The sequence below is a fragment of the Dendrobates tinctorius genome, unplaced genomic scaffold, assembly GCF_039654945.1.
Source record: "Dendrobates tinctorius isolate UK_male_01 unplaced genomic scaffold, ASM3965494v1 ptg000075l, whole genome shotgun sequence".
Lineage (NCBI taxonomy): Eukaryota > Metazoa > Chordata > Amphibia > Anura > Dendrobatidae > Dendrobates > Dendrobates tinctorius.
Genome location: NW_027361743.1, coordinates 19,142,692 through 19,170,446, shown reverse-complemented (window position 1 = coordinate 19,170,446; position 27,755 = coordinate 19,142,692). Strand labels below are relative to the sequence as shown.

General features: G+C 44.0%; 1 protein-coding gene across 2 annotated transcripts in view; it reads right to left on the bottom strand.

Annotated features, from left to right (window-relative positions):
- The window catches only part of LATS2 (large tumor suppressor kinase 2), a 93,444-nt gene that overhangs the window by 46,983 nt on the left and 18,706 nt on the right, over positions 1–27,755 (bottom strand). For both annotated transcript variants that reach the window (XM_073583045.1, XM_073583046.1), the window contains exon 2: positions 22,289–22,751. In XM_073583045.1, coding sequence (XP_073439146.1) covers positions 22,289–22,633 — 345 coding nt within the window. In that variant the 5' untranslated portion in view covers positions 22,634–22,751. The remainder of the gene's footprint in view (positions 1–22,288; positions 22,752–27,755) is intronic.

The following is a 27,755-nucleotide window of genomic DNA, read 5'->3' as shown; positions in this document are numbered from 1 at the left end:
TCTTCAGGAAACACTGGAGGTTTTTTTTCCCCTGAAGCTTCTTTTGTGTAATTCCCTTTTCAGTTGTTTCCTGAGTGTTTTTTTTCTATGTATTTTTTTTTGCAGCCAGTGATTTTGGAGGGTTTTCCCGTGGATTTTTGTGATTTTTTTTTTTTTTTTTTACTTTTGTTTTCCAGTCATTCTTTTTATTCCATTGAATAATGAAGAAACCGCTAAAGTTTTTTCAAATATTGGCAAAGCGCTAAAAGAAACCGTCCGGTCGACAACCAGGCGTCTTCTGAGCTTTCCCATTGAGTTGTATTGTAAATTACAGAGCTGAAACCGCCAGTAGAACAGGTCAATTCTTTTAACCGCTTGGCATTTTTCGAAACCGGAAGTGGTTAAAAGAAGCTCCAAAGAATGAACGTACGAAAAGCGAGTCGTTTTTACATAGAAATGCTTATGTTCGTTCTTTTGCACATTTTTTACAGTTTTTTTCAGGCAATATCAACCTAATAAAAACGTTGTGTGCATATAGTCAATCAGGAAATTCTGCATAAGTTAATATTAGGGAATCCTCTGTTCAGGATATTCATTGCATGGCCAGAGTGGAGAGTGTCGCTATCACTCTCCGGAAGACTTGTCCTGCCCTGCATTACGCAGAAAGCCTCGTCATTTGGATTAGCCATTGGGTACACCTTGATTTTCCCTGTGGTGGTGCTGCAAGGTAATCGTTTCCCCATAGATTACACCTGATTGATGAAAGTCAATGCATGAGACAGAAAATCTACAAAGTTGACAGCAACCGTTTTATAAGATTTGATGATGATTAGTGAAAAAAAAAAAAGATCAACACTGCTACAACCCATGGACAAGAGCGTTGACAGAAGTGGGCGATATAGCTAAAAATATCTGTTTTCTTTATTGTTTTTGATGAATTTTGATTTTCTACTTTATTTGCTAAATGAACTGAAAAAAACAAGACAACTCATTTCTTCTAGTAGTTTCCTTATAAAAACTTTTCAATGTGTATATATCTATATCTTCCCCGAGGACGCATTGCGAAATGTACATTGAAGGGTGATGGCGAGCCGTGCACTGTGGCAATATGGGTTCATAGTCCTTTATTATTCTTATATTGATGTTACACTAGATCCATTATTTTTGTATATATTTAGGTAATTTATCCTTGGTATTTCATCAGTTATTATGCTTTGAAATCTATTTTATTTATTTCATTATGAATTAAGAGCTGTATTATTTATTGTACGCTGGTACTTTGTTTAATATACTGTATATATATGTATACATACATATTTTACATGGTTTTACATGTATTATATTGTGTTTTTAATGACATCATAGCATCAAGCACTTTGGATCAGAAATAAGGGTTACGGGACTTTTTATGTGATTATTTATTCTGCCCTTTTTTCTGGGTCACTCCTTATTATCTGTCTACATAGTAACTTGTGCACTGTGTTCCTCCATCTTCATTTATTTTAATTTATTTGTCTTGTTTGTCCTGTCATATATGGATTTAATCAATATATCTTATCCACTTTGTATATAATAAAGATTATTTTAATAATTCACATTGGTCCTGTGCTGGATTTTTGCAGGTGTTATTGTGTTTCTATTTGTATGACTGACTTATTATTCTTCAATATATGTTTCTACCCTATGCTGTAGGTGGTGAAGAGAATGGGAGAATACTCTGTGGACTGACAAGACAAAAGTTTAACTTTTTGGAAGATTTATGTCCCATTACGTCTGGCATAGAAGTAGCACAGCATTTTACAAAAAGAACATCATACTGTCAGTAAAACATAGTGGTAGTAGTGTGATCGTCTGGGGCTGTTTTGCTGTTTCATGACATGGAAGACTTGCTGTGGTAAATGGAACCATGAATTCTGCTCTTTACCAAAAAATCCTGAAAGAGAATTTCCAGACATCTGTTCGTGACCTCAAGCTGAAGCACACTTGGGTTATGCAGCAGGGCAATGATCCAAAACACACCAGCAAGTCCACCCCTGAATGACTTTAAGAAAAACAAAATTAATACTTTGGCATGGCCTAGTCAAAGTCCTGACCTTAATCTGATTTAGATGCTGCGACATGACCTTAAAAAAGCGATTGGTTCATGCTCGGAAACCCTCCAATGTAGCTGAATTACAACAATTCTGCAATGATGAGTGGGCCAAAATTCCTCTAGAGCGTTGTAAAGACTCATTGCCAGTTATCGCAAAGGCTTGATTGCAGTTGTCGCTGCCCAACCAGTTATTAGGATTAGGGGGCAATCACTTTTTCACACAGGACCCTGTAGGTTTGGATTTCTTTTTCCCTTAATTATAAAGACCTTCATTTAATAACTGCATTTTGTCTTTACTTGTGTTATTTTTGTCTAATATTTAAATTAGGTGATCTGAAACATTTAAGTGTGACAAACATGCGGAAGAATAAGAATAATAAATCAATAAGGGGGCAATCACTTTTTCACACAACTGTATACCAATAAAGTTTTTTTCAATGCCAAATATCAGGAAGTATAAAAAACAAAGCAGCTTTATTTAAAGCATAACACATCAAGAGACAAAAACTGCAGCATCAAAAACGCGATAAAAACGCAATGAAAAATTACAGGTAACCTAAATTAAATAATAGGTGTAGAAATTCTGCAACATCAAAAAAGCACCAAAAGCTCATTAGGGGAATGGGGCCTTAGTGTTTGTTTGTTTTTTTAAACATGTATTTAGGTGATAAACACTATAAAGGGCATGTTAGGCAGGGAATTTAACAACAAATATAAAAATGTTGGTGTATAAGAGGGCATAGGGGACCCGTCAGGTTCCCTTTAACCCCTTACTTACCGATAACGTACTATTGCGTCATCGGTAAGTATCCCCTGCTTTTTATGGGGCTGTGCACAACTCTTCCTTTTTTTTTCCTCGGACCATCATGCACGAGTTGCATCCGATTATCGGATCGTACTTGGCCATTCATGTCAATGGGTCCGTGGAAAAAAATCAGATCGCAGTCAGATGAGAGCAGTACAATTTTCACAGAATGGAGAAGATGGAGAAATATCTGCACGTGACAGAATGACTGTGAAATAAAGAGATCATTTTTCACTTGTGTACATTTATAGTCAAAGAGGAATTTCCAAAGACCATACTTTACATTTTCTTCATATTTGCAGCCATTAATAATCCTCTTTACATGCTTTGTCCTGTGCAGCCAATTCAATGGTAAGGAAGAGACAACGCCTCCCTGGAAAATGCCTCGAATGCTTGTAATTAGACTGACACATTTCCTCTCCCAGTAACGGGCTGAAGAAACTGCAAGGAAACTCAGGCCACCCCCCACCCAGAACCACACCGCTCCAGTATTTCCACTCTGGAATGTAGGATCTGGTTAACCCATTTGTGTCTGTCCGATTCTGTGCAGGCAACACTCGAGCAATATATATAGCAGGGTATCTTCATGGTGCACTGGAAATACTTGGAATATACAGATGCTAGCATTCGTCCAGTACCGCCAACGTCTTCATAGGCTATGCACCACCATGCATGAATAAATCTGAGAGCCGAGAACTGATCTGTATATTAGGCTTATTAGGCTGGGGTTTCACAACGAATTTGGTCATGAGTCATGACACCTGTCCCGCCACCAAGGTTTTCCCAGTGCCATTGCTACATCGTGAATGGGGTCCTATTACGATCCCGAGGGTACTGCAAGTTGCAAAAAATCAGACAAGGTTGGACTTCTTGCGGTATTTTCAGGGTCGCAATGAGACCCCAATTACTTGTGAGCTGCGATGTAGCACTGCCACTGAGCGAACCATAATAGCATGACAGGTGGTGCCGCCAAAGTTGCCGTGTAGCCTTACCCTTAGGGCGCATTCAGACATCTGTGCAAATCGGTTCCTAGATCAGAACGTAATGCATGGACTGATCTGAGCATGACAGCTTCATAGAAATATACAACACTGTGACACTCAGATCAGGAGACCCTCAGCCACTCAATGAATTGGGATCCGATCTTGGACCAATTTGCACGGATATCTGAATCCACACTTTCTCTAAGGAGTCCTTCACACATCAGTGATTTTTCTCGTACACAAAAAAATGGTCTAAAGTTCATCAGTGTTTCTGATCAGACTTTCATCAAAGTCAAGTCTGGTGAAAGTGTTCATTTTTGCTATCAGAATTTGGTCAAAGTTTCATCAACTTCTCTGGAATGAAAAAAAAACCCAAACAAATAAATTGTTTTTTTTTTGGTTTCCCACGCTTTTCCAATAACTTTTAAACAGATCCACAGACTTGCATTGGCGATTTTGATCCAACACTCAGATCAATCTGGGATGGATCTCCATACCTTTGTGAGGACCACTCGGCCAGAGGAAAAAATTGGACACGTGAACTGCTCCATAGACTATCTTACGAACGAGTGTCATCCATGAAAAAAAAAACCAGATAAATTTTGTAAGATGTGTGGAGGAGCCCTTACGCTGTTTATAGGGGGAGTAAGGAGAGATAGTGGATGGTTAGCATAAGCCTAGGGCTACATGGTAACCTGCGGTGCAGCTCAAAGATCATGGTGTCGCATTGTGATGTTGCAACTAGTAGTTGTCAATGAATGTCACTGTCACCGTGCAATTTGCAACTGCAACCCCTGCACTGACTCAAGTTACGCCCTTGGCACAAATATGGTGCCGCAGGAGAAATTATACAACAAGCAAGGAGAATATGGATTTATGCATCCGCCATGATTTAGCATTACAGTCACATTTTCTGTGTCTTTTGGCAGCAAATAATTATAGACAGGCAGAAAAAGTAAATGATAAAGACTTCTTGCTAACACTGCAATGAGATATTAATGTGAAAACTACAGCTAAGATACGGCATGCACCCAAGAAAAATAATATAATTATAAATTAGGTTTACTCTAAATTACAGGACTTGGAAAACCTCGATCCTAGATCAGCCAAGGCAGCATTTGGAATGGGGGTTTCCAAAGTGGGCACTGCTTACTTGGCTGTTTTCAAAGCATCCATAGAGCCGGATGAAGAGTCCTTACCATTCAGTCTGCACCAGGAGGTGGCCGTCTTGCTTTATTCCAACAAGTGGGTGTCGGGAGAAAATCTTTTTATGTCCATCTAGTACTACAATCAGTGACGTAACTAGATAACTAGATACAGATGGGCCCCGGTCCCGATGCAGGATTTGAACCCCCCCTCACCCCAAATCAGACAAATCAGGAATAAAAAAATAAAATACAGTGTCTGTAAAGTCATGGTGCACTTTTGATCAGTCACTGGAAAGCAACAAAAAATGATAGAAATGTGAAATCTGCTCCAATTAAAAGAGAAGCTCTCCCAGTTTCATACCTATTCAGTGCAGTTCGATGTGGGCTCCATTTGTTACCCTACACACATCCAAACGATAGTGAAGTTCTTGCCACACACGGGTAAGGATGTCTGGTGTAAGGGCAGTCTCACACGTCCAGATAATTCCGGTATCAGAAAAAACTGTACCGGAGCTATCCGTGTCCGTGTGGATACGTGGTACATCTGTGTGGCACACGTTCCCCCCGCTGGCTGGTGCTGAACGCGGCTGTCATTCTCTCCTGCTCTGCCAGCAACAGCGAGCAGGAGAGAAAGAATGAATGACAACCCCACGTGGGGGGCCCCCCTCTGTTTGTGAACCAACCCGGCAAAACTCACAGCTGGGGGCTGCTATTCTCAGGCTGGTAAGGGGCCATTGATCTCAGCCTCAGTGACGTCACCGCTAGTTACTGAGCGTGTGCCAGCTGCTTCCCATTCATTCCCCAGTAGTTTACAGTCAGAGCGGACACATTAGCAGCGCTCCGGCTGTAAACTGATCAACCCCCTGAGATGGATTACGCCGTGGGATGTGACTGATCGCCGGACAGGTATGGATATTGTTGGTTTATTATTTTATTAAAAGATCAATGGCCCCTTACCAGCCTGAGAATAGAAGCCCCCAGCTGTGAGTTTTGCTGGGTTGGTTCACAAACAGAGGGGGACCCCATGTCAGGTTTTCTTTCATTCTTTCTCTCCTGCTCGCTGTTGCCGGCAGAGCAGGAGAGAATGACAGCAGCCTTCAGGACCAGCCGCCGGGGAACAGCGGCTTACAGTAGCGCTTCTTCCCCGGCGGCCGTCCCGTGTACACGGAGGACAGTGTGAACTGTTCTCCATGTGCACATGTTCAGCATGTTTTGCGGACCGTACGCTCCCACAAACACTGACATGTCAGTGTGTTTTGCACATGGACCGTGTGTCCATGAAAACGCGCTGACATGTGCATAGAGCCATTCATTTTAGTGGGTCTACGTGTGTCAGTGTCTCCGGTAAGTGAGAAAACTGTCACTACACATACCGGAGCTACTGACATGTGAAACCGGCCTAACAGAGTGAATAACTTCTGTGATTCTCTGTTTTAAGTGATTAATGTCGTTGATACGTTCAATGTACACAGGTTGCTTCATATAACCCCAAAAGTAAAAGTCTAAGGGCGTCAGATCCGGGGATCTTGGTATACTTGTATACTTTCATGTGACTGGTCAAAAGTGCACCATGACTTTGCAGAGATATATATATATATATATATATATATATATATATATATATATATATATACTTCCTCCATCCTGGTATATATGGCCCTTATCCTGGCTCCATGATGGTATATGTCCCTCATTCTGCCACTGTTCTTGTATAAAAGTAAATAAACCATTATACTCTCCAATGGGTGTACATACAAGTCATATGGCCCCATAGTAAAAGTATAATGAATCCCATAGTCCTCCATATAATAATAATAATAATAATAATAGTAATCTTTATATAGCGCCAACATATTCCGCAGCGCTTTACAGTTTAACAGTTTCAAGACACAAGTCATAAGTAACAACGTTAACAATACAATAATTGAAGCAAAATAAGACGACCCTGCTCGTGAGAGCTTACAATCTACAATGAGGTGGGGGAGATACAAAGTACAGGTGTGTATTTACAATTGTGTATTTACAATGAAGGTCCAGCCATCTTGAGGGAGTGAAGGATGGATGGAGATAGTGAATGGGCTACACAAGCACAGTTACACAGAGAATGACTTTGATCAGTGGACGTGATAGGCCGCTCTGAACAAGTGTGTTTTGAGGGAGCGCCTAAAACTATGCAAATTGTGGATAGTCCTGATTTCTTGGGGTAGAGCATTCCAGAGGATAGGAGCAGCACGGGAGAAGTCTTGGAGTCGGGAGTGGGAGGTACGGATTAGTGCAGATGTTAGTCGAAAGTCGTTTGCAGAGCGCAGCGATCGGCTAGGCCGATAGACAGAAATGAGGGAAGAAATGTAAGGGGGTGCCGCACTGTGGAGAGCTTTGTGGGTGAGAACAAGTACTTTGAATTGGATCCTATAATGAATGGGCAGCCAATGTAAGGACTGGTGAAGAACGGACGTGTCCGAGTACCGATTAGCCAGATGGACGATCCTGGCCGCTGCATTAAGTATGGACTGGAGGGGGGATAGTCGAGTGACGGGGAGGCCAATTAATAGAGCACTGCAGTAATCCAGGCGGGAGTGGATCAATGCAGCAGTGAGGGTTTTTGTTGTTTCATAGTGAGAAAAGGGCAGATTCTAGAGATGTTCTATAATAAACTGCACATCCCAAAGTCATCCATATAATATAATGCACAGCCCATAATACTCCATATAGTATAATGCACCTTCATAGTATAATGCACCCCATAGTTAACCATAAAGTATAATGCACTACCATAGTCATCCGTAAAGTATAATGCTCTCCCTATAGTCACTCATAAAGTATAATTATGGCTGGTTTTAGGCAAAGTGGGGCTCTGGGCAAAAGTTTAAAATGGTGCCCCAAATGCTAACATAATGCACCCCCATAGTCATTCATAAAGAATAATACACTCCCATAGTCATCCATCAAGTATAATGCATCATATAGTAATCCATATATTATAATGCACCCCATAGTATATTGCACTTCCATAGTCATCCATAAAGTATAATGCACCCACATAGTCACCCAATAAGTATAATCATGGACGGTTTTAGGCAAAGTGATGCCCTGGGCAAAAGTTTAAAATGGGGCTCCAAATGCTAACATATTGCACCATCACACAGAAACATTTCGGTTGTATTTACATGTGCTGATTTCAGGCCGCTAAACAAGTGTGATCAACAAAATTGAAGTCGTTCAAAGCTTGTTTTCCGGCCTCTTTACACCAACTGAGAAACAATGATGGAGACAGAACGAGCACTAGTAAATCAATCTGTTCCCATACAGTATCATGTTAGCAGCAGCATAGCTGCAGTTTTCCCCGGGCAATGTGCTGCTCAGAACAATGATTTTTGTTCTGGCATAAACAATCCAGTCACTTGATGAGTAGAAAGCATTTTGCTTGTTTAGTATAATACACCCCATAGTCCTCCACATAGTATAATGTGTAAGACAGTCCTCCATGAAGTATAATGCACACCTCATAGTCCTCCATATAGAATAATGCACATCCCATAGTCCTCCATATAGTATAATGCACCCCTCATAGTCATCCATGTAGTACAATGCAGTCCCCATAGTATAATGCATCCTACAGATCTTCATATATCAAAATACACTCCTCAGTCCTTCATATAGTATAACACACTCCTCATAGTCCTCCATGTAGTAAAATGCACTTCCCATAGTATAATGCACCCCATAGTTCTTCACATAGTATAACACATTCCCCATAGTTCTTGATACAGTAGATTGCAGCCCCCATATATTATAATGCACTCCATAGTATTCCATAGAGTATAATGCAGCCAACCCATAGAGTTAAATGCAGCCACCCCATAGAGTAAAATGCAGCCACTCCATAGAGTAAAATGCAGCCCCACCATAGAGTAAAATGCAGCCACACCATAGAGCAAAATGCAGCCACTCCATAGAACAAAATGCAGCCACTCCATAGAACAAAATGCAGCCACCCCATAGAATATAATGCAGCCCCCTTCAGAGTATAATGCAGCCACCCCATAGAATATAATGCAGCCCCCCCTTAGAGTAAAATGCATCCACCCCATAGAATATAAAGTAGCTCCCTTATAGAGTATATATAGAGCCCCCCATAGAATATAATGCAGCCTCACAGTATTATGGCCACCAAGTACTACTCAGTGATATTTTAAAAAATACAATACTCATCTCTCCACCTCGTTCCCCCTGCTGCTCTAGGCTCTGCAGAGTGTTTTAGCAGCTTCATTGAACGGCACAGTCACGTCATCTCGCACCTGCTGTGTCAGAAGCAGAGGGGAATGATGGGGGAGGGAGCATCATCTGACACTCTCTCCTCCATTATTGCTTTCACCTGTATTGGCATCTATGATGCTGATATAGTTGCATGTGGCGCGCAGGGGGGAAAGGTGGAGCGGCGCTGTTGCTGGGCTCCCTGACTCACGGGTCACATAGCGGCCATGTGGTGTGCCGCTGTTAGCGGCACGTCACTGGCTAGGGGCCCTAGGCAGCTGCCTAGTCTGCCTGCCCCTAACGCCAGCCCTGAGTTTAATGCACCCCCATAGTCATCCATAAAGTATAATGCACCCATATAGTCATTCATGTACTAGTATGGGCACTGATTTAATAAATAAATACTTATTGTCCGTTTGCTCCCCTGCCCCCCCCCCCGATTCTGCTGGCATCGGCGGGCCCCTGACCCGTTGGTCCCAGTTTCCACAGTTTTTACGCTCCACGACCCCTGTTTACAATACTGGCTATTCCTTATCTATTTTCTCAATCCCTTTACAAATGTGAATAATGTACATCCGGGAGCAATAGTGATCATATTTGTGTAGCTTCTGTCATGATCTCAGTGCGGGTTTGACTCGCACACGTGGGGTTAATGTCTGGAACCAGTGCTGATGACTGGCATTTCTGGGGTTAAAGGTTGTGATCCCGATGCAGGCTTACCTGCACATCTGGGGCTATGATTGTGGCCTCTCCCTGGTTCTGGGGAGGCTTCTTATAGCCTCAGGATGCTCCCATCCCTGTCAGTTATACTCTTGCCCTTGGCATTGTGTGGTGACCCCTGAGTGTGTTTGTGCTGTGTTCTGGTTACTTGATTCTCTGTGTATGACTCGGTCTGTTCTCTGGATATCGCTTTGGATTCTGCCTGATACCTCCTATGTCTGTTTGGTTTTGATCTCTGCTTGGCCCTGATTATCCGCTCTGTCTCATCCCTGGTACTGTACTGTGATCCTGTGTATGACCTTTGGCTTTGTCTGACCTCCCGTCTGTTTATTCCTCCTGTACCTCGTTTAGCACTGCTTCTGTACTCAGGACACGCGCACTGGCTCTATGAGCAAGTGTAGTGCGGTGTCTCTGACATTATAACTGACCCTTTCAGTTTTTTGTTGTTTTTTTTTCTGAAGGAAAAAAAAAAGTGTGTTATCCTCATGGATCCCATACAAGCCTTGGCTGATCAGGTCAAGCACCTGACCCAAATGTTCCATAAGCTCAATGTGGAACAACGCACGATGGCCCATACCCAGCAACTGTTGGTGGTTACTGTGCAGGGGGCTGTCGATGCAGGGGCTTCTGGTTCTGGGGGTAGGGATGTGTCATTAGCATCCCCCGAATCTCCGGTCAAATTACCAGACCTTTTCTCAGGGGATAAAAAGGAGTTCAGGTCTTTCAGAGAAGGATGCAAGCTTTTTTTTTCTCTAAGGCCCCGCTCCTCCGGGGATGAGTTCCAGAGGGTGGGGGTCATTATTTCCCTACTTCGGGGGGCTCCGCAAGCATGGGCTTTCTCTCTGTCCTCCTCTGCTCCTGAACGTATGTCAGTGAACGCATTCTTTGAGGCCCTCGGGCACATTTATGATGAACCTGACCGAGTGCGATTGGCAGAGGACATGGTGATGAGTGTCTTTCAGGGGAAACACACAGCTGAGTGGTTTTGTTCTGAGTTCCGCCGCTGGGCGGCAGAGGTCTCTTGGAGCAACGCCGCACTCCGAGGACTCTTTCGCAGAGGCTTGTCTGAGCGGCTGCAGGATGCCTTGGCGTTACATCCCCCACCTAACTCTCTCGAGGACGCCATGACCCAGGCCGTCCGGATGGACCGCAGGCTGCGGGCCAGAGGGGTGATGCAGGTGGATACTCCATTATTCCCCAGTGGAAAAGAGACTGCCCCTGAGCCCATGGATGTAGGCGCCCTCTCCCTGAAGGATACGGAGAGGAAACGCCGGAAGGACAAACAGTTATGCTTTTACTGCGGTAAAACGGGACATTGGAAAAGGGAGTGCCCGAATTGCCCGTCTTCAAACCCGGTCAGCGGGAAACGACTAGGTCTGGGTAGTCAACGGGGAGGCTGCTCAGACCCTCAGGTACCATTTTCCTCGTTTTCTAAAGTAGTACTGCCTGTGGAACTGTTTGTGGATGGTAGTTCTTTTTCCTCTACAGCCTTTGTGTACTGCGGATCATCTATTAATCTTATTGACTCCCAATTGGTCACACACTGCAAGATAGGGACAGTTAGGCTCAAGGTTCCGATCAAGGTGATGGCCATTGACTCATCTCCCCTCACTAAGGAGGGAATTCGCTTTATGTCTGATGTGTTTTCGCTCAGGGTGGGCGCTACTCATGTGGAAAACATAAGTTGTTTTGTGCTGGACAATCTACCTGCAGGGTTGGTGTTGGGCATGCCCTGGTTACAACACCATAACCCAGTTATTAACTGGAAAACGGGGGAGATTGTACAATGGGGGTTTAATGATTTTGAGTTATATGATAAAGCCGCACTGCTGGTTGAACCTGTTAAATCTGTGTCTGTATCATCTGTCGAGCTGGAAGGTATTCCGGAATGCCTGAAGGACTTCGAAGATGTATTCTCCGAAAGCGAGGCCGAGACGTTACCGCCACATAGACCCTTTGACTGCGCTATTGAGCTGGTCCCGGGGGCTAAATTACCCAAAGCCCGTCTGTTTAATTTGTCCGGTCCTGAGCGCTTGGCTATGAAGGAGTACATTACTGAAAGTCTGCGCAAAGGAAACATATGTCCTTCAGTCTCACCTGTGGTGGCAGGTTTCTTTTTTGTAAAGAAAAAAGATGGCGGGTTACGTCCCTGTCTCGACTTCCGGGAGCTTAATCAAATTACTGTACGGAATACGTACCCCCTTCCGTTGATTCCCGATTTATGTAACCAACTATCAGGGGCAAAGTGGTTTTCTAAACTGGACCTTCGGGGGGCATATAATTTGATAAGGGTCCGAGAGGGGGATGAATGGAAAACCTCGTTCCTCACGACCGAGGGACTATTTGAAAATTTAGTCATGCCGTTTGGTCTTACCAACGCCCCTGCCATATTTCAGAATTTCATCAACGTGGTATTCTAGGATCTCATTGGTCGTTTTGTCGTTATCTACTTAGATGATATTTTGATATATTCCCCCGACAAGTATTCTCATTTGGAACATGTACGAACTGTGCTCCCAAGGCTGAGAAAAAATCATTTGTATGCCAAATTGGAAAAATGTGTATTCTGTGTACAAGAGTTGTCCTTTTTGGGGTTAATTGTATCCGGTGAGGGTTTTCGCATGGACCCCAAGAAGGTGCAGGCCATTGCGGATTGGGTGCAACCCCGAGATCTTAAGGGTCTTCAGCACTTCTTGGGGTTCACCAATTATTACCGCAAATTTATCCGGGGGTTTTCGCAAGTGGTCAAACCTCTCACGGATCTAACATGCAAAGGTGCGGATGTGAGAAATTGGTCCTCGCTCGCAAAAGCGGCCTTTGCGACGCTGAAAAAATGTTTTATGTCTGCTCCTGTGTTAGTGCAGCCAGATCCGTCCAAACCATTTGTCGTGGAAGTGGATGCCTCTGAGGTGGGGGTGGGGGCGGTGTTGTCCCAAGGGCCTGCCACTCTAACCAACCTCAGGCCATGTGCTTTCTTTTCCAAGAAGTTCTCTGCTGCGGAAAGAAATTATGACATAGGCAATAGAGAGCTTCTTGCGGTCAAATTGGCGTTTGAAGAATGGAGGCACTTTTTGGAGGGGGCCAGTCACCCGGTTACGGTGATCACGGATCACAAAAATTTGTCGTACATTGAGTCTGCTAAAAGACTAACGCCCAGACAAGCCCGTTGGTCACTTTTTTTTTTCCCGTTTTCAGTTTACAATTACATTTCGTCCAGGGTCTAAGAATGTCAAGGCTGACGCCTTATCACGCAGTTTTCAGCCGGTGTCGCCCCCTGAGCCACCGTCCTCCATTCTTCACCCTGGGGTTGTGATAGCAGAGGTCTCATCTGAATTGGAACGGGAGATTCAGGGGGCCCAGTCGCAGGCCTCGGCGGCCAAGCCGGAGGGGAAGTTGTTTGTCCCAGAGCAACTTCGCCTGAAACTCTTGCAGGAGTTCCATGAATCCAAGCTGAGTGCTCACCCTGGTATTTCAGCCACACGTCTGGCGGTGGCTAGGATCTTTTGGTGGCCTACCCTTGGTTCGGACATAAAAAAATTCATTGCTGGTTGTGGGGTCTGCGCTCATTCTAAAGGCTCTCATAGCCGGCCGGCAGGGGAGCTGATACCCTTGGCAGTGCCCGAAAGGCCATGGACTCACTTATCCATGGATTTTGTTACCAATCTCCCTCCATCTAAGGGTAATACAGTGGTATGGGTAGTGGTGGACAGGTTTTCTAAGCAGGCTCATTTCGTACCCCTGTCCGCACTACCGTCAGCTGAGACGTTGTCCAGGTTGTTTGTGCAGCATGTGATCCGGTTGCATGGGGTACCCCTGAATGTGGTGTCTGATCGTGGTGTGCAGTTTGTGGCTAAGTTTTGGCGTGCTTTCTGCAAAAAATTAGGTATGTCTCTGTCCTTTTCGTCTGCATACCATCCTGAGAGCAATGGGCAGACGGAGCGCACTAACCAGTCCCTGGAACAGATCCTCAGGTGTCTAACCTCTGCTAGACAGAGTGACTGGTGCGATGCACTGCCGTTAGCTGAATTTGCCTTCAATAGTCGGGTGAGTCAATCCACTGGTAGGTCCCCTTTCTTGATTAACTATGGGTTCAGTCCTCATTTCAGTGAGTTTTCTCGTCTGGATTCGGGGTGCCCCGGGGCTGAGGACTCTGTTCAGCGGTTAAAAAATACATGGGCAGAAGTCCAGCGGCGTATATCCAGGTCTCAAGGCAGGTATAAGTATTTCGCGGACAGGAAACGAACACCTGGTCCCATGTTTCGGGTGGGAGAGAAAGTTTGGCTCTCCACGCGAAACATTAAGTTAAAGATTCCGTCAGCCAAGTTAGGACCCAAATTCATTGGCCCGTACAAGATTGTGGAAAAAATCAATCCAGTGGCGTATAGGCTGTGCCTTCCACCCTCTTTCAAGATCCCTAACGTCTTCCACAAATCTCTACTGAAACCTTTTGAAGCAGTCCGGGGAGACTCCGAGTCTGCTGCTTCTCCTGTTTTGGTCGAGGGGCAGGTGGAGTACGAGGTTGGTCATATCGTAGATTCCAGGTTGGTACGGCGGTCGGTACAGTACCTGGTTCATTGGAAGGGGTATGGACGGGAGGACAGGTCCTGGGTGCCGGCCCGGTTGATGCATGCTGATCGCCTGGTACGGGCTTTCCATGCTAAGTACCCAGGCAAGCCTGGGGGTCCAGAGGCCCCCCGTTGAGAGGGGGGTACTGTCATGATCTCAGTGCGGGTTTGACTCGCACACGTGGGGTTAATGTTTGGAACCAGTGCTGATGACTGGCATTTCTGGTGTTAAAGGTTGTGATCCCGATGCAGGCTTTCCTGCACACCTGGGGCTATGATTGTGGCCTCTCCCTGGTTCTGGGGGAGGCTTCTTATAGCCTCAGGACGCTCCCATCCCTGTCAGTTATACTCTCGCCCTTGGCATTGTGTGGTGACCCCTGAGTGTGTTTGTGCTGTGTTCTGGTTACTTGATTCTCTGTGTATGACTTGGTCAGTTCTCTGGATATCGCTTTGGATTCTGCCTGGTACCTTATATGTCTGTTTGGTTTTGATCTCTGCTTGGCCCTGATTATCCGCTCTGTCTCATCCCTGGTACTGTACTGTGATCCTGTGTATGACCTTTGGCTTTGTCTGACCTCCCGTCTGTTTATTCCTCCTGTACCTCGTTTAGCACTGCTTCTGTACTCAGGACACGCGCACTGGCTCTATGAGCAAGTGTAGTGCGGTGTCTCTGACAGCTTCACTATATGACATCCAGCTTTTTGTGTCTGTAAGCCATGTTCACACATTATAGAAATACTGTTTAATTTTTTTGCAGGATCTGAAACCAAACTACACAATAACAATCTTCTCCCCCTTATTTGATGCATTATTGGTGCAGATGTGAACCCGCGTTTTTAATGTGTTTTTTTTATATATAATTTTTATTAAATTTGAATATTTAACAGGAAAGAAAGGGATGTTTTTTTTTTTTGTAGTACAGATTCCGCACTTAAGGCCGTTTTTACACGTCAGTGTCTCCGGTACGTGTGTTGACAGTTTTCATACGTACCAGAGACACTGACTCACGTAGACCCATTCAAATGAATGGGTCTATGCACAGGTCAGTGTGTTTTCACGGACCATGTGTCCATGTGCAAAACACGCAGACATGTCCATTTTCACACGGGCCGCAAAACGTGCCGCACATGTGCACATGGAGAACAGTGTACACTGTTCTGCGTGTGCAAGGACGGCCGCCGATGAAGAAGCGCTACTGTAAGCGCTCTTCCCTGGCGGCATGTGATTAAGACGGCTGCCATTCTCCCCTGATTTGCCGCCGGGAGATTTCCTCCAGGAATTCCCGGCATAGAGCTCAGCGAGACCGCGCCCGGCTCTGCCTCCTGTCTGCAAGACTCCATGACTCACAGCAGCGATGGAGGAGCCAGGCTCAGAGCTCCTGCAGCTGGAGCCCTCCTGGAATCCTCCGCTGTGTGCTCCCCTCTCACCTGGTGCCAGACACCAGCCCTGTCCTTCAGCCCCGGGCGCCCACACTCACCTATGGACTCCCCGGTGCCCGCTCCCCTCTCAGACGGCCGCCGGCAGGGCAGGGGAGAATGACAGCCGGCTTCAGCACCTGCCACCGGGGAACAGAGCTTACAGTAGCGCTTCTTCCCCGGCGGCCGTCCGTGTGGTACTGATGGGGCACAAGGTTGCTATGGGACGCCTTCACACCCAGGGCGGGCCCAGGCCCGGGCCCGATGAGCTTCAATGGGAGATGTCACGGCAGCTGGGACCCGGCCCGTGACCCTGGGCGCCCATTGTAAAAGGGGAATATTTCAGTGTGCTTATGTTGGTGAAAGTTTAAAAGTGATTTGTGTCGCCACCTGTGGTGTTCGGCAATAGAGATGTAAGCCGACGCTGCAGACAGATCCTCTGGGACAGATGGTGTGGTGCAGCAGTGATGTTATAGCCCTCCACAGGCACGGCTGTAGTCCCAGGGCATTGTAGGTGAAGTGACACTTAGATGGTGTAGTGTCAGGCGCAAGGGATGTAGCAGTGCTGGGCAGGTTGGCGCAGGAATAAGTGGAGGACACCAGGGCATGTAGTTCCAAAGCTTTACTCACAGTCTGTTGCAGGTACAGGTGCCCGCATCCGTGCCGTGTCCTCCGGGTCAGGAGCTCAGCCAACTTCCAGGCAAGATGAAGTACTCCTTTCCAACACTCCGCCAACATATGTGCCTTTTCTGAACGTCTCCTCTTATAGCGCCTTTGAATGAAGTACTCCTAGTACTGAGTTACACTGGAGTTCCTCCTGTCAGATGTTCCTATGAACACTATTTGTACGGCAGACAGCTGCAGCCTGCTTCGGGGACTCCTTGCTACTAAGTCCCGGCTCACTAATAGGTTGCTGTTGTGCCCCCAAGTCTTGTGTGGGAATAAAGTGGTCACTACTTCTATTCCTCCGGTGTCTGCTGCAGGACCATTAGTAGCCGTACAACCTTGGGGACCGGACCCCGGCCTTGCGCTTAGAACTTGAAAAGGGTTCTCCTCTAACCCTGGTCCTTGTTCTCTTATTCTCTTCACGTTCCGTGCTATTCCTTCTTCCCAATGGAGAATCAAGCTTCCTTTCTCTGTCTCTTTCCTGTGCCAGCAGACCCAGATCACTGTGACCTGCTGCAGCACTTCCTTCTTCCATCCCTCTCCCGGGGATCTTCTCTTTCTCACTCTCTGTCCTTCTACATCCTCACTCATTGACTGAATGAAAGACTGACTGACTGACTCAACTCTTCCCGCTCTTTTGTGTGAACTAAACTCCACCCACCTCCCAGCACGTTTCGTGTTCCAAGCAGGGAGCCACCAAGTGGTGAAATGCTATACTCCAAGCAGGGAGCCGCCGAAGGTGCTTTGCTACACTACTTTGTGGTGTGGGGTGCTGGAGCGTGGTCAGGTGTCTCCACCTTACCTGGATGGTGGGGTACCACACCTCAGGAGGAGGTGCAGCACCTCTGTGGCGACTGAACCCTCAGGGGCGCCACAGCTACATGTGTGCCGCAAGTAGTACACACAAGGACACTGATATCTCCGGTATTGTTTTGTCCGGTCAAGCAAGAGAGAGGGAAAAAAAAGCACCAAAACCGCACAGTTCAGCAGCGGCTTTAGACCACAGGGGGTGCAGTTCTCATGAAATCACATCCACTTTGCTTGGACAGTTAAACAGCAGAATTTCTGTGCAGAAAATATGCAATATTTACATGTGATCAAAGTCTAAAATTGTTAAGAAAATGTGATTCCATGAGATCTCCCCCCTCGGTGCATCTAAACACGTTGCTGAACTCTGCGGTTTTGGAGCAATTTTCTCTATAGGCTTCTTCCGGAGAAAAAAAAAAACGCATGAAAAAAACACTGCTGTATTTTTAAGAGCAGAATCAAAGCTTTTCTATAATATTAAAAAAGGAGTTAAAAATTCTGCCTCATATCTGCACCAAAATTGCATCAAATAAGTGGGAAAATGCATAAAAGAAACTCCGCAAGCACACAATAATCAGAGATTGTTATTGCATCGTCTGGTGTATACACCTGCAGAAAAAAGCAGCAGAAAGAGCACAGCATTTATTTGTGTGAAGTTTTATTACATTTTTTATGGGTTTAATAGAGTAATATTAATCACAACTTTTTTTTATTTTTTATGTCTTTTACCGATTCCCATGAATAATCTTATTTCTGTGTTGTGGGGGCCGTTACGATTACAGGTACACCAAATATATCTGTGTTATTTGCAAATTTGCAATGTTTAATATTTTAAAAAACATTAAAAATGGGGCGACTCACAAAAATAGAGAAAATGAATTTTTTGTAATTGTTATTTATTATTTTTACGTGAGCAAATTAAATCTTTTTCTTCACCTCAGTATAGAGGGACCATAGAAATACATTTTTATATATACAATGCATTTCTATGAACATGGATAATCTGCTCCTGGAGTCACTGCATGCACTAGAGGTCAAGATTACCAAATTGTCCAAACTACAGGGTGGGCCATTTATATGGATAAAACGGGACGGAGAAAACTTTTCAAGATGGGTGGTGACCATGGCGGCCATTTTGAAGTCGGACATTTTGGATCCAACTTTATTTCTTTCAATGGGAAGAGGGTCATGTGACACATCAAACCTATTGAGAATTTCACAAGAAAAACAATGGCGTGCTTGGATTTAACGTAACTTTATTCTTTCAAGAGTTATTTACAAGTTTATGACCTCTTATGAAATATGTTCAAAGTGCTGCCCATTGTGTTGGCTTGTCAATGCAACCCTCTTCTCCCACTCTTGACACAATGATAGCAACACTGCAGAAGAAATTATAGTCTAAGTAGGAATGCTTGGACCTGACACCCATAATGTGGTGGTGCACCATCTTGCTGGAAAAACTCAGGGAACGTGCCATCTTCAGTGCATAAAGAGGGCAACACATCATCATGGAGCAATTTCAGATATCCAGTGGCATTGAGGTTTCCATTGATGAAGAATGGCCCCACTATCTCTGTACCCCATATACCACATCATCAATTATGGGTGTCGGGTCTGAGCATTCCTACATGATCAGTTTCCTGTAAAGTGGATTGGTCGTCGTGGGCCAGTTGAATGGCCACCAAGGTCTCCCGATCTGACCCCCTTAGACTTTTATCTTTGGGGTAATCTGAAAGCAATTGTCTATGCTGTGAAGATACGAGATGTGCAGCATATGAAACAACGGATACTGGAAGCCTGTGCTAGAATTTCTTCTGCGGTGTTGCCATCAGAAGAAATGCTATCATTATAAGCTGTGGCTCTTTGGCAGAGCTGAAGCCTGTAAACATGGAGATGTGAGTTTGAGTCCCAGTGAGAGTTGATCACAGGAGAAGCAGTGGATATATAATTTAATTTATGCACTGAGCAGAGAGAAGCGTCCCCACCCCCCAGGAAGAGGAGGAGCTACAGAGTGATGAAGTCAGAGAAAGGTAAGTATTAGGCTGGTTTCACATTAGCGTTCAGGGACTTTACGGAGGACTGCGTACTCCCTCTGTTAAGCTCTGCATCCTTCTGCATGCGTCCTGCAAACCTCTCTTTAACATTGGGTACACAGGACATGCAGATGCGTCGTTTTGATGCACATCCACATACATCTGCATGTCCTGCGTACCCAATGTTAAAGATAGGTATGCAGGACGCATGCAAAAGCATGTGGAAGTAGGCGGGGCTTAACGGAGGACGTACGCAGCCTTCCACAAAGCCCCCAAATGCTAATGTGAACCTAGCCTTAGTGATGCTTATGTACTAATCGTGTATTTTCTGTGTTTTCGAAAAAAAATGCTCAAATCGTCCCGGTTGTTCGACAGCCACAATTCCTGCATGTGTTCTGAATCCAGAACGGTTGGAAACTATCTCTCACACAATTGTAGCACTTGTTCTCCCATCTGTCAATGTCCACCTTTTTATATTATAGTCAGCAGAAATAGAAGATATTCAGGGAGGAAGAAGGGGGAAACGTGGAGAGGAACAGGTCCAACCCTGGACTATTGTCAGTCAGCTTCCTCTGACATTACTAGCATTGATGAAATGTTTGTCACGAAACACTAGGACCTCTCTATGTTTTCTTTTCCAAACTCTAGACAGCCCCACCAACAAAGTAAAACCTACAAAGTCCCAATGTCAATTTATGAATCATTTAACAAGCTGGCGTCACATGGGCACTACGAGAAATAGTACTTTTATTCGCCTGATAAATACTGGACAGCTCCGCTGTCAATCTCAGAATAATAATTCTGGGCAAAATGTTCACTTTTGTTAAAAAGATTATGAACTCCAAACAACATTTTGAACTTCAAACAAAATTATACATTTGGGGCAGAAGTGGAACATAACTCTCGGCCTAGAAGACCGAGGTCTCAGACTAAGCATCTCCTGCTCAAAATTAGACATCAGAAGGATTTATAGCATTGGGGTGGTCTAAATACTCTTGAATGAAAATTTCCTTTTTCGCAAAGTTATTCTTTATACGGTTTTGAGATACATACAGCTTGTATATCTGAGGACACTTAATTCTTCTAGGATCTGAAGTCCTTAAAAGGGGACTATGCCAGCACAGAATGACTGTTCAAACCAAGTACAGGCACTCGGTGCATCGTGGCGGGGCCAATCATTTAAGTGCAGCTTCCTACCTACTTGATTTCCTTCCATCTGCACCCTTCTTTGACTCAATAAGCCAGAGCTGTCAATCAAAGAAGAGGGCGAAAGAGATATAGGGAAAACAAGTCGGTGGTAAGGTGCACTTAAATGTTTGGCCCCGCGACGGTGCACCGAGCGCCTGTAGTTTGTTTAAACAGTCATTCTGTGCTTACAGAGTCCCTTTAAGACCAACCATATTAATGAAGATGAATTCTACTGTATGGCAGCCGTCATAGGTATCTATTTATGGAGGCTTGAGTCTTTGTGATTGGAAACCTCAGGGTACATGTCGCCACGTATTCTCTAAACCAGTCGTTTCCATCCATGAGCTCTCCAGCTGATGCAGAACCACAACTCCCAGCGTGCATGCCCCAACTGCCGCAGGCAACAGCTGGTGATGCATGAGTTGGAGGCCGCTGCTCCGAAGTGAAGAGGTGCTATACATAACACGGCCATTTGCTTCAGACTGCATTTATATTTACTAATTAACTCAGAGATACACTTGGAGACTACAATCAAGTAAAAAACTTCTAAAAATGCAACCAGTGCCACAAAGATCAAAAGAATGGTGGAATGCAGTCAATAAAAAGAAAGATAAGCCAACACTTAAATTCCAAGAGCATCATGTAATGCACATGACAAGATCTAGTAGGTGCAGACCAGCTTAGCAAGAAAACATCCCGGCCATTCTGGATTCCTCTTGAAGACAGTGTCGAGACCTCAGACTTTAAATACCCCTGGACCCCGGAGTGCTCTTGGATTAGCCTGGTTAGGAGAGAGACTGCTTTATCTTTGGAAGAGAATTTGTACAATCTGGTCAATATATTTAAGCATCCCCCACATGCCATCACTGCAGTGAATTTAGCTGAGAGTGACACTTTCCACTGGAAACCCTATGACCCGATTTGCTATCTGATCTTTTTCAGAATGTGCGGTGTGGTGTCCCATTCATTTCCATCTAAATATATTTTGCAGAGGTCAATTATTCTACCCAACACAACGAATCGGATAATAATTTGACTATTTTTGAGTCCAACTGATTATTGACGCGCTTGTGGCAGGATTCACTTAGAAAAATAATGGCTGCTTTCTTCCAAAAACGTTCTCAGGTTGTATAATGTATTTCAGCTCCACTCCCTTGGAGTTAATGGGCAGAGTTTCATTTCCACACACAACCTGCAAACACGTGTGGCGCTGCTTTTGCAAAAAAATAAAGACATAAAAATAAAGGATAAAAGAGTGGCCATGCTGCCTGATATCAGACGAGTTGATATCGTGGTCGGAAGAATAGAAGGAACAAGGCGAAGAAGAAGACCATCAACCTGATCGCTTGATATACTATGTAGATAACGGCAGAGAAGACCCTGGTGGACCTATCTAGGCTTGCACAAGATCGATCTTCCTATAGATCGTTCATCCATCAAGTCACTATGGCTCGAGATTGGTAAATAATAAAATAATGAATTTCACCATACTATTAGATCATCAACTTCCTCAATGATTTAGCTGCAAGTTTGGCTCATGACAGTCATCAAGTGACCGGCATACCCCATGAAAGTGCACTAAGCATTCTCTGAATATAATAATACATTTATTGAAGACATGCCTGAAGCGTACCTGATCACAGCCAACTTTCACCAGGTCTTGCAGCATTTGTCTATTCACCTCTACCGATGCAAGGTTTCCAGATTCATTGGCGAAGGGTAGAAGAGAGTAGCGGATCTCTCGTAGAGCCTTCTGGTAGGGTGCAAACTTGGCCGGTTGTCGAAGCTGCTGCTGTTGCTGTCTACCTGCATCTTTGCCAGAAATAACTTTGGAGTCCATTAGGCCATCATTGGCAGGTCCAATAGATAAACCCTGAGCCAGTGGTTTGGATGGCTGTTTCAATCCCTCACGGATTTCCTGCAGTCTCTGCCTGCTGTTTCCAGAATACGTGGTGGTGGGGAAAGTTTTTGGTCTCATAGTGAATCCAGTTTCGGGTATTCAGCAGGCAGTTGTTTTATAATCTTGGATTACCATTGGGTTTCCGTGTTTTATGTTGCAACCACTCACGAGCTGTGACGAGATCCACATTCTCAACCTGAAAGAGAAGATACAGAAATGAACAGGTCTTACTGGTATGCAAGCAGGTGGAAAAATCTTGGACGGATAGTCGTAGTAGTAGCCCTTGAATTGGCTCCTGCAATCTTGTATATCGGATAAAGATGGTGGCCTGAGAACAGCGCAGTAGAAAACTCAATAGATGAACAGAACAGGGCAGGATGAGGACACGAGTAATGAATATCATCTCGTTGCCAGGCACAAAGAAGTGCAAAATATAGGCACTCTCCACCGACAATGACAACTTCTCATTGTTTTTCATGAACAGGAGAGCGGTTGTCACACCGAAAAGCTCAATTAGATGTGCAGCCAGAGGAATGTACAAGGATTCCCATACATGCCTTCAGGAATAGGAAAGAGCAAGTAAAGCCAAGTCTGTGTATTCCTGTCCGCTTAATAACATACCTGAAATATCTCCTGTGTTTATACTAAACTAAACCTTCCAAGCATGCAGCCGCTTTAACCTTTACAGAAAGCAGACGTTGCTCGGGACAGTGTTAGCTCTCCATCTTGTAGCTTTCAAATAAAGGTTTGCTCACACAGTGCTTTTTTGCAACCCCCCCCCCCGCGGACCCCGCATAAAAAAAGAGCGTTGGCAGGAAGAACGTTGCATGCATTAGTCATATTTTTGATGATTTTTTTATGGGTTTTTTTTAAACGCGATTTTGATGCAATAAACTGAACGACTAAAAAAAAACGCAACGAAAATGTTGAAACGCAAAGAAACAAACACCATATGATTAAGATTTTAGGAATCTTAGTTATTTTGCTGCTATTGTAAAATGCCCCAAATTGGCTTTTGGAAAGGCTAAGTTCACATAAGTGTATACACAAAATAGTCAAATTTTCATCCAGACAAATAGGACAATTTTTCATGTGTATTGTCATCTGTATGGCATCCATTTTTATACATCTGCAGTTATTAAAATTTACGGGAAAACATAAAATTTCCTATATTAATAATGACAATGTATCAGTAGAAATCCAGATGCTATACAGATGATCTGCATGGGATCCAATTTTGTTTTGTGCAACCATAGACTTGGAAGCGCGTCTCATCTAAAATACGGATGAATCTAGGGCAGTGATGGCAAGCCTTTTAGAGACCAAACTGCAATCCAAAACCCACCTATTTTTCACAAAGAGCCCTGAATACTGAGGTTTTAGATTAGAAAGACAACTCATACATTAGCGCGCTATACAGTCAATATCAAAGAGCTTGTAAGTGCTGCACTCCAAGCCTAAGATACTAGCCACCAATTGTAGTGAAGGTCTGTTCTTGAGAATGGAGAGGATTTTTAATCAAAAGTAAAATTGCAAAGTTGTTTGTTTTTACAACCTCTTTGCAATTTTAACCCTCTATCATGATGAGAACAAACCCTAGTTCAGCTATGTCTTTCTTATACACCGGAGACCAGAACTGTACACAGTATTCTAAGTGTAGTCGCACTAGTGGCTTATATAGAGGTAAAATTATGTTCTCCTCATGAGCATCTATGCCTCTTTTAATGCATCCCGTTATTTTATTTGCCTTTGCAGCAGCTGCCTGACACTGACCACTAAATGTGAGTTTGTCGTCCACCCATACACCCAGGTCTTTTTCAGTGATCGTTTTGCCCAGTGTTTTACAATTAAGCACATAATTATACATCTTGTTCGCTCTACCCAAGTGCATGACCTTACATTTATCCCCATTAACCCCCAAGGGTGGTTTGCACGTTCATGACCAGGCCAATTTTTACAATTCTGACCACTGTCCCTTTATCAGGTAATAACTCTGGAACGCTTCCATGGATCCTGGTGATTCTGAAATTGTTTTCTCGTGACATATTGTACTTCATGTTAGTGGTAAAATTTCCTTCATATAACTTGCGTTTATTTGTGAAAAAACGGAAATTTGGCGAAAATTTCACAATTTTCCAACTTTGATTTTTTATGCCCTTAAATCACAGAGATACGGCACACAAAAAACTTGATAAGTAACATTTCCCACATGTTTACTTTACATCAGCACAATTTTGGAACCCAAATTTTTTTTCCTTAGGAAGTTATAAGGGTTAAAAGTTGACCAGCGATTTCTCATTTTTGCAACACCATTTTATTTTTACGGACCACATCACATTTGAAGTCACTTTGAGGTGTCTATATGATAGAAAATACCCAAAAGTGACACCATTCTAAAAACTGCACCCCTTAAGGTGCTCAAAACCACATTCAAGAAGATTATTAACCCTTCAGGTGCTTCACATGAATTTTTTGAATATTTAAAAAAAAAAAATGAACATTTAACTTTTTTTCACAAAAAAAATACTTCAGGTTCAATTTTGTTTATTTTACCAAGGGTAACAGGAGAAATTGGACTGCAAAAGTTATTGTGCAATTTGTCCTGAGTACGCTGATACCTGATATGTGGGGGGGAACCACTGTTTCGGCGCATGGCAGAGCTTGGAAGGGAAGGAGCGCCGTTTGACTTTTTCAATGCAAAATTGGCTAGAATTCATATTGGACACCATGTCACGTTTGGAGAGCCCCTGATGTACCTAAACAGTGGAAACCCCCCACAAGTGACCCCATTTTGGAAACTTGACCCCCCAAGGAACTTATCTAGATATGTGGTGAGAACTTTGAACCAACAAGGGCTTCACAGAAGTTTATAACGTACAGCGGTACAATTAAAAAAATCATTTTTTCCAAAAAATGATCTTTTCACCCTCAATTCTTATTTTTCCAAGGGTAACAGGACCCTAAAAGTTATTGTGCAATTTGTCCTGAGTGTGCTGATACCCCACATGTGGGGGTAAACCACTATTTGGGCGCATGGAAGAGCTCGGAAGGAAAGCAGCACCATTTGACGTTTTTGGCTGGAATTGAGATCGGACACCATGTCGCGTTTGGATAGCCCCTGATGTAACAAAACAGTGAAAACCCCCACAAATTTCACCATTTTGGAAACCAGACCCCCTAAGGAACTTATCTAGATGTCTGGTGAGCACCTTGAACCCCCCAGTGCTTCACAGAAGTTTATAACGCCCGGGCGTGAAAATAAAAAAATCGTATTTTTTCCACAAACATGATCTTTTAGTCACCAATTTTTTTTATTTTCCCAAGGGTACCAGGAGAAATTGGACCCCAAAAGATGTTGTCCAATTTGTCCTGAGTATGCTGATACCTCATATGTGGGAGAAAACTACTGTATGGGCACATGTCGGGGCTCGGAAGGGAAGTAGTGACGTTTTGGAATGCAGACTTTGATGGAATGGTCTGCGGGTGTCGTGCGTTTGGAGAGCCCCTGATGTACCTAAACTATTGAAACTCCCCACAAGTGACCCCATTTTGGAAACTAGACTCCCCACAGAACTTATCTAGATGTGTGGTGAGCACTTTGAACCCCCAAGTGCTTCACAGAAGTTTATAACGCCCGGGCGTGAAAATAAAAAAAAACATTTTTTTCCACAAAAATTATATTTTTGCCCCCAATTTTTTATTTTCCTAAGTGTAACAGGAGAAATTGTACCCCAAAAGTTGTTTTGCAATTTGTCCTGAGTAGGCTGATACCCCATATGAGGGGGTAAAACACTGTTTGGGTGCATGGCAGAACTTAGAATCATAGAATCGTAGAGTTGGAAGGGACCTCCTGGGCCATCTGGTCCAACCCCCTGCTCAAAGCAGGATTCGCTAAATCATCCCAGTCAGATGTCTGTCCAGCCTCTGTTTGAAGACTTCCATTGAAGGAGAACTCACCACTTCTCGTGGCAGCCTGTTCCACTCATTGATCACTCTAACTGTCAAAAAGTTTTTTCTAATATCTAATCTGTGTCTCCTCCCATTCAGTTTCATCCCATTGCTTCTAGTCTTTCCTTGTGCAAATGAGAATAAAGTTGATCCTTCTACAATGTGACAGCCCTTTAGATATTTGTAGACAGCAATTAAGTCTCCTCTCAGTCTTCTCTTTTGCAAACTAAACATTCCCAAATCCTGCAACCTTTCCTCATAAGACAGGGTTTGCAGACCGGTCACCATTCTGGTCGCTCTTTTCTGAACTTGCTCCAGTTTGTTGATGTCTTTTTTAAAATGTGGTGCCCAAAACTGGACACAATATTCCAGATGAGGTCTGACTTGGAAGGGAAGGGGCACCATTTGACTTTTTCAACGCAGAATTGGCTGGTATAAAGCCCTTTTATTCTCTGGGTCAGTACGGTTACAGCGATACCTCATTTATGTCGTTTTTTATGTTTTGGCACTTTTATGCAATGAAAACAATTTTATATAAAAAATAATAATTTTTGCATCGCTTTATTCTGCGAGCTATAACTTTTTTATTTTTTCACTGATGATGCTGTGTGGCAGCTCGTTTTTTGCGGGGCAAGATGACGTTTTCAGCGGTACCATGCATATTTATATGCGTCTTTTTGATCGCGCGTTATTGCACTTTTTGTTCGGCAGTATGATAATAAATCATTATTTTTTGCTTCGTTTTTTATTTTTATTTTTTAAGGGGTTCGCTAAAGGGGTTAACTAATGGGACAGTTTTATAGGGCAGGTCGTTACGGACGCGGCGATACCAAATATGTGTACTTTTGTTTTTTTTTGTTTTTTTTCCAAAAATGAATTTATTAGGGAATATTTTTATTTTTAATTTATTTAGCGATTTTTTTTTTTAAATTATTTTTACACTTTTTTTAACTTTATTACATTGTCCCAGGTGGGACATCACTGTCCTGTGACAGATCGTTGATCTGTCGCATCACAGATCACTGTGACAGATCAGCGATCTGTCACAGGCAGTGTGCAGGTTTCCTCCTTGCCTGCGCTTTGCAGGCATGAGGAAGCCAGCTCCCTGCACGCCCCCGAAGGTCTCCGTCGCCATCTTGGATCCGGGGACCTGCAGGGAAAGAGCCCCCCGCAGCAGCACTGCACATTGCGCTGCCGTGGGGGGCTCAGGGAAGCACGGAGGGAGCCCCCTCCCTGCCGATGCTTTCCTTTA